General features: G+C 41.0%; 1 protein-coding gene across 1 annotated transcript in view; it reads right to left on the reverse strand.

Annotated features, from left to right (window-relative positions):
- Positions 1 to 12,726, reverse strand: part of CNBD2 (cyclic nucleotide binding domain containing 2) — a 66,343-nt gene that overhangs the window by 12,534 nt on the left and 41,083 nt on the right. Inside the window, exons 10-12 of the mRNA XM_047068411.1 lie at positions 9,598 to 9,712; positions 3,240 to 3,417; positions 901 to 1,021 (exon numbers count right to left, since the gene is read on the reverse strand). Of these exons, the coding sequence (XP_046924367.1) occupies positions 901 to 1,021; positions 3,240 to 3,417; positions 9,598 to 9,712 (414 nt within the window). The remainder of the gene's footprint in view (positions 1 to 900; positions 1,022 to 3,239; positions 3,418 to 9,597; positions 9,713 to 12,726) is intronic.

The following is a 12,726-nucleotide window of genomic DNA, read 5'->3' on the forward strand; positions in this document are numbered from 1 at the left end:
GCTCCAGGCCCTGGGCCATCAGCCCAGAGCCCGACGCGGGGCTCGAACCCACGGACCGTGAGATCGTGACCTGGCTGAAGTCGGACACTTAACCGACTGCGCCACCCAGGCGCCCCATAAATTTTATAATGAGTTTGTCAATGTCCACAAAATAACTTGCTGTGGTTTTGACCTGGATTGTATTGAATCTATACATCAAGTTGGGAAGAACTAACATTTTAACAATAGAATCTTCCAATCCATGAACTAGAATATTCCTCCATTTATTTAAATGTTCTTTGAATTTTTTCATTATAATCAATAAAGGGTTTGTTTTTTTTTTTGCATATGGACCCTGAACATATTTTGTTAGATTTATACCTAAGTATTTTATTTTTGGTGTTACTATAAATGGTATTGTGTTTTTAATTTCAAATTTCAATGTTCATTGACTTATACCTTGTGATCTTGCTATAATCATTTATTCACTTCAGGAGGATTTTTTCATTTTGTTTTTTGATTCTTTGGAATTGTCTACATAGACAATCAAACACCTGCAAACAAAGACAGTTTTATTTCTCCCTCCCCAAATATGTTTGATTTCCTTTTCTTGTCTTAATGCTCTAGCTAGAACTTCCAGTACAATGTTGAACAGGAGTGGTAAGAGAGTACTACTTACCTTGTTCCTGGATTATTTTAAAACAAGTCACAGATGTCATATCATTTTATCTGTAAGTATTTTGGTACATATCTCCTAAAAACAAGGAGTCTTAAAAAAACATAACCATAATACCATTATCATATCTAAAAAAGTAAAAAATACTCCTTAACATCACCATATATAGAGTGGAATGTTTTTAAACCTTTACTGCTATTACTTAACACTCCAGCCCACACGAATGAGGCTCTCTGCACACTTACCACAGTTTCTCCTTCCTCTACAGTGTGGATCTTGATGTAGGCGCCCACTGCAGCCTCCTCAGGGAGTTCACCATACTCAGTATTGATCATGGGACATTCGAGGGAATGTGTATGCCTAGATCTGAAATTTGACAACTTGTTAAAGAGGATTCATTTGTAACACAGCCAGTTCATGAGGTCCTGGACAGTGAGCTCCCACTCTGCTGCATTTTAAGAACCTCCCCTTCCTGGAGAATTCACACCACCTCAGAAAGTGAGAAAACTCAAAATCAAGCCCTGGAAGAGTTTATGCCAAGAACCGGAGAAGCTGAATAGTGGGGAGACTTAGATGAAGAAATAGAACCCCTTTAAACACTTGAAAGCTGTTATGTGGAAGAAGCGGCTGCTGATCTTATACAGCTGAGCCAGACCTGATGGGTGAGAATTATAGGCTGGCTGACGTGTGCTCAACATGAGGAAGAAATTTCTAAGTCAGAGGTGTCCAATATAGAATAGACTGCTTTGACACAGGGTAAGCTCTATGTCCCTGGGGACACAGCACAGGTTGGGGCTGTCCTTCTTGGCAGAAAAGCAAAGAAGAGATGGCTTTGTTTGTTTGTTTATTTAACAGGTTTCCTTGGGAAGCCTGTAGATACTGTATTTTGTTCATGCTGGAATTAATTTTACACAGGCAATCCTGTTGTGCTTTCTTTGGTCTTGGGCAAGGTAGAAGGAAGAGACAGGCTATGCTATCTGGATTAGAGGCAGGGAAAAATAATTATTTATCGGCTGAGAATATAGCCGATATAGTCACCCAACTCATAAACTCACCCAACACATAAACAAGGCAGCCTACAGTTCTCACCCCCCAGGATGCATACATGAGTAGCACATGCCCAGCATGGCCTTTATTTTTCACTTCTGGGTCCAACCTGTCTGTTCTCCCTTACTGATTTACAGCAGAGGAACTGGGTCGTTCAATCCCTACTTTCCAAAGAATTAGGATTGGGACTCCCTCAGAAAGAATATCCATCAGAGGGAATGACAACTCAGAAGTCATGGGATGCTCCTTATGGAGACAGATGGGCTGGAAATGCTAATAGGCAAAGGACTTGAGTGAAGTGGTACTTGGGACAACATGGAGGTTGTGATGTTCCTATTAGCATAATTGTGATAGTTTAATTTTATATTTAATGAAGGAGAAGAGGTATGATATTGCTCTGGGTCCAGCACTGAGCTGCTTCTAGGCAGGTACCACTGAGTGTCCTTTCCTGTTCCTCATCCTCTCTGGGTTAAGGCATAAGTGCAGCCCTCATCGTGCATCCTCATTCCAGCCATGATAGTTGTACCAAAAAACAAGGCTGAGCACTAATAAGCTGCTCAGGTTTGAATCCTGGCTCTGCCACTTCCTACCTGTATGACCTCAAACCAAGTAGCTTAATCTCTCCCTGTAGCTTGGTTTTCTCACCTGACAAATGAGATGGATAACAGCACTGAATTCATAGAACTATTGTCAGGATTAAATTAGATAATCCAGTACCAGGCACAGAGTATTCCACAAGTGTCAGCTATAATTATCATTATCTCATTTAATTGCTGGCTTACAACAATGCCTAGACTTGAATCCTATTATCTACAGAAAAGGAAACTATGGCTTAGAGAGGTCAAGTCCCTTGCCCAAGTACACAGAGATAAAATAAGTGGCCAAGCCAGGACTTGAGCCTGGGTTGAACTGACTCCAAAGCCCAGGCTCTTATCTACTGCCTCCCTTAGATGGGTAGAATTTTCTGAAGAGGCTCAGAGTCAAAAAGAGACAATAAGGGGTGTCTGGTTGGCTCAGTTGGTTAAGCATCCAACTCTTGATATTGGTTCAGGTCATGATCTCACAGTTTGTGAGACTGAGCCCTGAGTCAGGCTGTCAGTGCAGAGCCTGCTTCGGATTCTCTCTCTCCCTCCCCATCTTGCGTGCACACGCCCACTCTCACTCTGGAGCGTTCTCTCTCTCAAAAACAAAACCAAACAAAACAAAAACACAATAAAACAAAAAGATCCAGTGACACGCAGACAGAATATCAGAGCCAGATCTGTCCTGCCCCTTCTTCCTCAAATAGGTTCCCTGAGAAAGGAAATAGCTGACCACCTAAAATGGCCCTATGGGTTACAGGCAGAGAATGCAGCTCCTGGGTCTCCAATCAAGCACTTCTATAGGCTTCCTTCTGTATATACCCCAATCTTTGTACTCGAGCTATGCCTGCTACCGCCAGCCCCTCTTCAGTATCCCTGACATTCTGTCCTTTCAAGTTCTATCTTCCTTTGCAACCAGAATCTGGATCCTTCTATCTGCCAAGCGCTAAGCTTACTTGATCTTCGGGCCCAAGGTCTTTGGAAGAGTATTTCCTGAGGTTTTAATCCTCCTACTGAAGCTGGACCCCTGTTGCTCCCAGGCTTTCTGGAGGTGCTTAAGTTTCAGAGTACTAAAGTCCTGTACAGGATATGATTTTATCTGGAATTCCTTAAATCTCTCCACAGGAGAAGGTTCTGTTAGAGAAAGCACAGAAAAACACATTAATGGGTCTTTGCATATAGGAGGGCTTTGCTGATGATGGTGAAAGGTATACCATCCTCACCTCCCTGGCTCGCCTGGTGCATGGGGAAATTAAGGAAAATAGAACATACTGTGGTCTCCATGTATTGTCCCTTTGTGCCAGGCCCTTAGCAGAGCCTGCACATACATTACATCCAGACAACTGTCACTGGCTCCATTTAAGAAACAAAATTATCAGCAGAGATGGGGCACCTGGGTGGCTCAGTCGGTTGAGCATCTGACTCTTGATTTTTGGCTCAGGTCATGATCTCACACTTCATGGGATCGAGCTCCACGTCTGGCTCCATGCTATCAGCAGAGCTTCCTTGGGATTCTTGCCCTCTCTCTGCTCCTGCCCTGCTCACTCATGCACGTGCACACTCTCCCTCAAAAATAAATAAATGAACAGCAGAGAGTTGAGGTCACCCAGGAAAGGGCTGAAGCTTAGAACTGAACTCAAATCTACCTGATTTAAATCTCATGTCTTTACAAGGGGGCCTGGGTGGCTCGGTCTATTAAACATCTGACTTTGGCTGAGGTCATGATCTCATGGTTCAAGAGTTGGAGCTCCACATCAGGTGAACATGAGCTCCACATTGGGTAAATGTAAGCCCTTCTTCTCCTTCTCTTTCTCTCTCCCACTCTGCCTCTTGTGGGACTGATTCTCTCTTCCCCTTGCTCACTTGTGCTCTCTCTCTCTTAAAAAAAAAAAAGAAGAAGAACAGCTTCTGTCTTTCCACTAACAGATCATATGATCGTATTTATCTGGGACTGGGGACAGAGGCAGCAATAAAAGATAAATAAAGACGAGCCATAGAATCTTGGATGAGGTAATTTTCCAGCACCCTCATAGGATTATTATAAGAATTACAGATAGGAGCGCCTGGGTGGCTCAGTCGGTGAAGCATCCGACTTCAGTTCAGGTCACGGTCTTATGGTCATGTGATTCAAGCCCAACGTCAGGCTCTGTGCTGACAACAACTCAGAGCCTGGAGCCTGCTTCAGATTCTGTCTCTGTCTCTCTGCCCCTCCCCACTCACAATCTGTCTCTCTCGCTCTCAAAAATAAACATTTAAAAAAATTAAAAAAAAAAGAATTACAGATAAAGTATGTGCTACACCCTGCACAGTGCACTTAATATCCCCTCTATGAGAGTTAAACAAGATCACCAAGAGAATACTACTCAGAAATAAAAAGGAGGAAACCAACTACTCAGAACACAATGCTGAATGAAAAGAAGCTAGGCACAAAAGAGTACATATTGTATGGTTCCATTTATATGAAACCCTAGGAAAGACAGATCTAACCTATTGCAATAGAAAGCAGATCAGTGGTCACCTAGTGTCGAGATGAAGGGTAGGAATTTACTGGGAAAGGACACAAGGGAAATTTTGGGGGGATGGAAATGTTCTGTAACTTGACTGTTGCAATTACCACAGGTATAAATTTGTCAAAATTCATTGAACTACACATTTAAAATGTGTGCATTTTATTGTTTGAAAATTAAATATCTGTAACTTTGATTTTAAAGACAGATCTCCTGGGGTACCTGAGTGGCTCAGTCGATTAAGCCTCTGACTTTGGATCAGGTCATAATCTCACAGCTGGTGAGTTCGAGTCCCACATCAGGTTCTCTGCTGTCAGCATGACCCGCTTGGGATCCTCTGTCCCCCTCTCTCCCTGCCCCTCCCCAACTTGCACACATGTGCACTCGCATGTGTGTGCACTCTATCCCTCTCTCAAAAATAAATAAACATGAGGAGCGCCTGGGTGGCTCAGTCGGTTAAGCATCTGACTTGAGCTTAGGTCATGATCTTGCAGTCTGTGAGTTCAAGCCCCATGTCAGGGTCTCTGGTGACAGCTCAGAGTCTGGAGCCTGCTTTGGATTCTGTGTCTCCCTCCCTCTCTCTCTGCCCCTCCCTTGCTTGGGCTCTGCCCCTCCCCCCCACCCACCTCTCTCTCTCTCTCTCTCTCAAAAATAAAATAAAAATAAACATTAAAAACTTTTTAAACAAATAAACATATATATATATATATTAAGGGTGCCTAGGTGGCTCAGTCAGTTAAGCAGCTGACTTTCAGCTCAGGTCATGACCTCACGGTTGGTTTACGGGTTCAACCCCGGCATGGGGCTCTCTGCTGTCAGTACAGAGCCCACTTCAGATCCTCTGTCTCCCTCTCTGTATGCTCTCGAATGGGTGCTCTCTCAAAAGTAAATAAACATTTTAAAAAATTTTAATAAAAAAATAAAAACAGATCTTCAGTGTTAGAGTCAACTATTAAAATTAATGTTAATAGAAATAATTCCAAAATCTATAAAGAATAGGCCTAGATTAGCAGAGAACATACAAAAAGCCCTGAATAAACCTTTTTACAAGGCTTTTTTGTCAATATCTATCAATATTTTAGGTGTGCATGGCCAGCATGCACTGGATCAATTACTCGATTCAGTAATTCTAAGATTTTATACAATGTTGCCTTGTACACATATGCAAAGATAAATACACGATGAAATTCACCACATTAGGGTAATAGTGAAAAATTGGAAATAACTCAAAATATCTGTAAAAGGTCATTGCTTTAATAATTGTGGTATATACATACAGTAGGATAAAACTCAGCTATTAAGAAACACAGATCTAAAAAAAAAAAAAAAGAGAAAGAAAGAAACACAGATCTAGACTTCTGCTTCCAGCCAAATGAATTAACAAGGACTAGACTTACTCTCCCACCTGAAACTACTTTAAAAAACCGGCATAAATGTATGAAAAAAATGGCTTTCAAGATATTGGGCATCAGGCCATGAAGAACAATCATCCCTGTAAGATAGAAAACAAATGGGGTGAGCCCTACTATTGCCCTAGCTTACTGCCTAGAGCTTTTGGAGGTTTTCTGGGCCATGTTGCAGGGAGGGGGAACCCAGGTGGATCCCATAAGTTTCCCTGAATTGATGAGACAGAACCGAGAATCTAGGGAGGACAAGACAGCAAGAGTTCACAAAGCAGAGTACCAGAGAGCACAGAGATGCACAAAGAAAGAACTCTGAAGATCAAGGTATAATAAATGGAAACACAATGCATGTTTATGGATTGGAAGACTGAGTACCGTTAAGATTTCAATACCACTCAGATGGAGGTACAGATTCAATGCAATCCCTATTAAAACCCCAATGACCCAAATGACAGGGCACCTGGGTGGCTCAGTCGGTTAAGCATCCAACTTTGGTTCAGGTCATGATCTCATGGTTCAGGAGTTCGAGCCCTGCATCAGGCTTTCTGCTGTCAGCACAGAGCCCACTTCAGATCCTCTGTCCCCCTCTTTCTCTGCACCTCTCCTGCTTGTGCTTTCTCTCTCTCTCTCAATATTTTTTTAAAAAATCCCAATGACTTTTTTGCAGAAATAAAAAACTCATCCTAAAATTCATATGAAATCTCAAGGGACCCCAGATAGCCAAAACAATTTTGAAAAAGAACAAAGCAGAAGGGCTCACACTTCCTGATTTCAAAACTTACTACAAAACTACAGTAATCAAAGCAGTCTAGTATTGGCATAAAGACAGACATATAAGCCAAAAGAATGAAATAAAGGCCCAGAGATAAACCCTCAGATATATGGTCAAATGATTTTAGCCAAGGGTGCCAAGACTATTCAATGGGGGAAAGAACAATCTTTTCAATAAATGGTGCTGGGAAAATTGAATATCCACATGCACAAGAATGAATTTAGACACTTACCTCATACCACATATAAAAATTAACTCAAAATGGATCAAAAACCTAAATGTAAGGCCTAAAACTATAAAACTCTTAAAAGAAAACATAGGGCAAAAGCATCACAACATTGGATTTGGCAGTGATTTCTTGGATACATACTAAAGGCACTGGCAATAAAAGAAAAAAATGGACAAATTGGACTTTATGAAAATGTAAAAAATTTGTGCAAAAGACAATATCAGCAGAGTAAAAAAGCAGTCCATGGAATGAGATAAAATATTTGTAAACCACATAACTGATAAGGGATTGACATCCAGAATATACAGGAAATTCCTAAAACTTAACAAAAAAACAGACAAGCAGATTTTAAAATGGGCAGAGAACTTGCATAGACTTTTCTACAAAGAAGATATATGAATGGACAATAAACACATAAAAAATGATAATAATAATTAGTAGGGAAATATAAATCAAAACTACAAGATACTATCTCATATCCATTAGGATCAATATCATTTAAAAAAACAACAACAACAAAGAGGGGCACTTGGGTGGCTCAGTTAGTTAAGCATTCAACTCTCGATTTCAGTTCAGGTCATGATCTCATGGTTTGTGAGTTCCAACCCTGTGTAGGGCTCTGTGCTGACAGTATAGAGCCTGCTTGGAATTCTCTCTCTCCTTCTTTCTCTGCCCCTTCCCTGTGTGCATGCATGTGCTCTCTCTCTCTCTCTCTCTCTCAAAAATAAACATTAAAAAAACCCAGGGGGCGCCTGGGTGGCGCAGTCGGTTGAGCGTCCGACTTCAGCCAGGTCACGATCTCGCGGTCCGTGAGTTCGAGCCCCGCGTCAGGCTCTGGGCTGATGGCTCAGAGCCTGGAGCCTGTTTCCGATTCTGTGTCTCCCTCTCTCTCTGCCCCTCCCCCGTTCATGCTCTGTCTCTCTCTGTCCCACAAATAAATAAACGTTGAAAAAAAAAATTAAAAAAAAAAAACAAATAAAAAAAAAATAAAAAAACCCAGAAAATAACAAGTGCTGCTGAAGATGTGGAGAAATTGGAACCCTTGTGCATTGTTGGCAGGAATGTAAAATGGTGCAGCCACTATGGAACACAGTATGGAGATTCCTTAAAAAGATTAAAAATGGAATTACCATATGACCCAGCAATTCCACTTCCGGATGTATATTCAAAAGAAAACGGTCTCAGATAACTGTACACTCATGCTCATTATTCACTATCGCTAAAATGTGGACGTAACTCAAGTGTCCATCGATGGATGAATGGGTAAACAAAATGTGATATATATATATATACAATGGAATATTATTCAGGCTTAAAAAGGAAGGAAATTCTGACACACTACAATATAGATGAAGCTTGAGGGCATTATGCTAAGTGAAATAAGCTAATCACAAAAAGACAAAAACTGTATGCTTCCACTTATATGAGGCACTTAGAGTAGTCAAAAGCATAAAGGTAGACAGTAGAATGGTGGTTGCCAGAGGCCAGGGGGAGGAGGAAATGATCAGTTATTGTTTAATAGGTATAGTTTCAGTTTTACAAAATGAAAAAAGTTAAAGAAATGGATGGTGGTGGTGGCTGTACAATATTATGAAGATATTTAATACCATTGAATTGTATGTTTAAAAATGGTTCAGAAAATTTTATGCTATGTGTATTTTACCACAAAAAATAAATTTTGGGTAAAAAATGTTATGGGATGCAGCTTTTTCTCTGGTGGATTGGCAGTGGAAAAGAGAGGGAAAAAAACTGACATGAGAAGAGAAATGACATTTCCTGAGCACTAACAGGCCCTGTCCATACACAATCTGATTCAGCTTCCCTAGTAACCCCTGTGATAAAGATAACAAACATCTACTATACACTAATGCAGGCAGTGTTCTAAGAGCTTTATATATCCATTTGCTTAATTTCATAACAAGCCTATGAACTTGTTTTATGGAGTCTGAGGGAACTGATCCACAGGGACACAGTCACTTGCCCAGTATCACACAGCCCATAAGAGGAGGACCCTGGATTCAAACACAAGCAGTTTGGCTCCTGGGTCTATGCTCCTAACCATGACACTACCATGACAGATATGAAGAAACCAGGCCTAGACCCTTTAAGTACTCATCAGAGTCACTCAGTTAATCAGTGAGATTCAAACCCAGCTCAGTCAAGCTCCAGGCTCCTTTCCACCCCTCTCCCTCAAAGGGAAAGCCTAAAAAGGAGGAGCTGGAGGGGGGGCAGGAGCCTCTCCTGGCAGGGCCATGTGGGCCACGTTTGCACAGCTGGGAGAAGAGGGGATCAAACCAGACATCCTGCAGGGCCTTTCTAGCTCTAGAGGTCTAAGATTCTATGGGCTGAGAACTGGAAGAAGAAGGGCCCAGGCGCCCCCTGCTGTGCGCAGCTGCCAGTTACCATTGAGGTGGGTCTTCAGAGATGTGTCGTCTATCAGCTCCAGATGCTGCCAGATCCACTTGTAGTAGAAAGGCGAGGTCCCAAGGTCTATCAGACGCAGGACTTCACAGCTGCCCTGGAAACATCAAGGGACACAAACAATGGGGCTAACTCCTGAGGCTCCAGGCAGGCCAGGCTTTGAAGATAAGCTCTCTCTATTGCATCTTACCCCATTTTACTTGGCTTAATGCAAGTGGTTTCGGGTTCCTTTTTCTTTTTTTCTTTCCTTCTTTTTTTTAATGAAAATGTTATGTACTCATCACAAGTTCAAATAGCTAACTAGGCATAAGAACTAAATAAATGTTGGCATTGGGAGAAAAATCACCATAGAGAATATGATTGGGACAATTGGTGAAAATAATCACTTAAGGGGTGGTTTAGTCGGTTGAGTGTCCGACTTCGGCTCAGATCATGATCTCATAGTTTGTGATTTCGAGCCCCATGTCAGGCTCTGTGCTGACAGCTCAGAGCCTGGAGCCTGTTTCAGATTCTGTGTCCCCCTCTCTCTGACCCTCTCCCACTCATGCTCTGTCACTCTCTCTCAAAAATCAATAAACATTAAAAAAATTTTTTAAAGAAAATAATCCCTTAAGTATATAGGGGTAAGTGAGTATAACAAATGATATTTAACTCTCAAATGATTCAGGCAGAGAAAGAGAGAGAGAGAGAGAGAGAGAGAGAGAAGCAAATGTGGCAAAATGTTAGCAATTGGTGAATCTGGATGAAGTTTATACAGGAATTCTTTGCACTGTTCCTGCAAATTTTCTATAAATTTAAAACCATTCCAAAATTAAAAGTTTTAAAAATATTCAAACCAAACAGAAGAGCATAAAGAAAGTCAAAACTATTTTCATCCTAACACCCAGAAATAACAAGTAGCATTTTGGTGAATATTGTTTCAAACTTTTCTCTGTAAACATAATACATTAATATTTTTTTTCATAAATGAGTCTCTTTATGTAAAGAGATCATTGTAACCTTTTTAAAGAACTCAATAATATATCAAGGACATCATTTCATGCCAAGTAATATGGTAACATTATTATTTTTAGTGATTGCATATTATTCTATGTATGCCATGACTTACATACAATTTAAAATAGGAAATAGTTGAGCAAAGGAAGTCAGACACAAAGAACACATTCTGTATGATTTCATTTATATGAAGTTCAAGAATAGGTAAAAGGGCGCCTGGGTGGCTCAGTCAATTAAGTGTCCGACTTCGGCTCAGGTCATGATCTTGGTTTGTGGGTTTGAGCCCCGCGTTGGGCTCTGTGCTGACAGCTCAGAGCCTGGAGCCTGCTTTAGATTCTGTGCCTCTCTCTCTCTGCCCCTCCCCTGCTCATGCTCTGTCTCTGTCTCTCAAAAATAAATAAATGTTAAAAAAAATTTTTTTAAAAGAACAGTCAAAAGTAATCTTCCGACTTTGTGGTTATCTTTGGTTGGGGGGGGGTGGGAGTTTGCCTGGGAAAGTGTACAAGGGAGCTTTCTAGGGTACTAGAAATGATCTCTATCTTGATTTGGGTGATGCTTACACAGATATATACATATATAACAATTCACTAAGCTGTAAAGTTTAGATTTCTTTATCGCACACATGTTACACCTCAAGGAAATATTTTTGAAGATTAATATTCAGTTCTTTCTGTCAGTATTATATATATAATTCTGATCTTGTTCAGGACAGTAAAATCTCCAGTTTACAAAACTCACCGCCTTTCCAGACTCTCCTGCACTGGGGGTAGCAGTGACCCCGTTCTGGCTACTGACATATAAGTGGAAGGCTGATGGATAAAACTCCCTGGAAACCTGTGGTTGTCCTTCCCCCTTGCCTCTGCATAAAACTCATATGTGATGGCTGGAGGTGAAATAGTCACATCGTGACCATTAGGATGAAAGCTATATGCTGTGGACGATGAGGGGAGATGCTAGAAGGGAACTGGGGTCTTGAAGATTTCCTCAAACAGCTGTTCTAGCCCTGGATTGCTTAATTCTAGCTTCTCTACTGCAAGACAAAAGGAAATTACTATTCACTAAGCCACTGCAGTTGGGTTTCTGTGACAGCAACTTTAACTGATAATCTTGTACACACATCTTAATGCCTAGAGTGGTCATTTAGTTCACAAATCTCAAGTTCTCCCCCTAAGCATAAGTCAGGATTGTTTTTTTACTTTTAATCAGATATGGCCTTCTTACTTGCATTGGCCACTTTCCTAAGCAAAGTGACTCTGACAATGTGAGTGGAAACGTTAACAGCCCATGCTTGATTCTCAACATTACCTTCCCCTGTCCTATGGACCATGGAAGCATAGGTGAAGATAGTCTCCAGTGGCCTGGGTCCCTGAGTGACCATAGAAAGCAAGGCCTCCTGCTGATCAAGTAGTGGGGATGAAGGAATGCGTCTTTGTTAGTTAATCCACTGAGATTTGAGGATTGCTTAGAATTGCAACATAACCTTGTTCATCCTAATATAATGCGCATGTTTGATTATCCCTTGGGATTGTTTCCTACAAGCATGTATGTTTTAAATGTTGACACACATTGCCAAACTGCCTTGCAGAAATGTTAGTTTACACTCTCTCCAACAGTGTATAACAGAGCCTGTTGTATCTTTGTATTACATTGAAAGCTGGGCTTTCACAATCTTTTTTATTTTTTCTAATCTGGTAGGAAAGATATGTCATTTTCTTTTTTATTTCATATCTTTATAAAACATTACCTTTTTTTAGTAGGAACTGTAAGAGACACATTATACTTAAGGTTCAAGCCCAACTACTGTTGAAGAGGAAAGAGAAGGGATAGACATTTATTAAGCCCTTATGATATGCCAGGTGTTGGTCTTGGAGGCTTAGTGAACATTTACTCAACATTTATCAACAAGGACTGCAGGTGCCAGAGAAACACAGGTGAACATTTTCTTCTCAGGCTCTCGTGGGTGTTTAACCCCATCTGTACCTGTGTAGAAAACAATTTCACCATGTGTCCCCAAATGATAAATTGTTCCAAATGAATTGGTTATGGGCATTAACTATGTTTTCTAAGCCAATAGGAAATCACCTTCCCTAACTTTCCCAGGTCCAGGACACCCAG

Source organism: Lynx rufus, unplaced genomic scaffold (genome assembly GCF_022079265.1).
Source record: "Lynx rufus isolate CCGP_SWC_20201006 ecotype Redwood Valley unplaced genomic scaffold, mLynRuf1.p SCAF_8, whole genome shotgun sequence".
Lineage (NCBI taxonomy): Eukaryota > Metazoa > Chordata > Mammalia > Carnivora > Felidae > Lynx > Lynx rufus.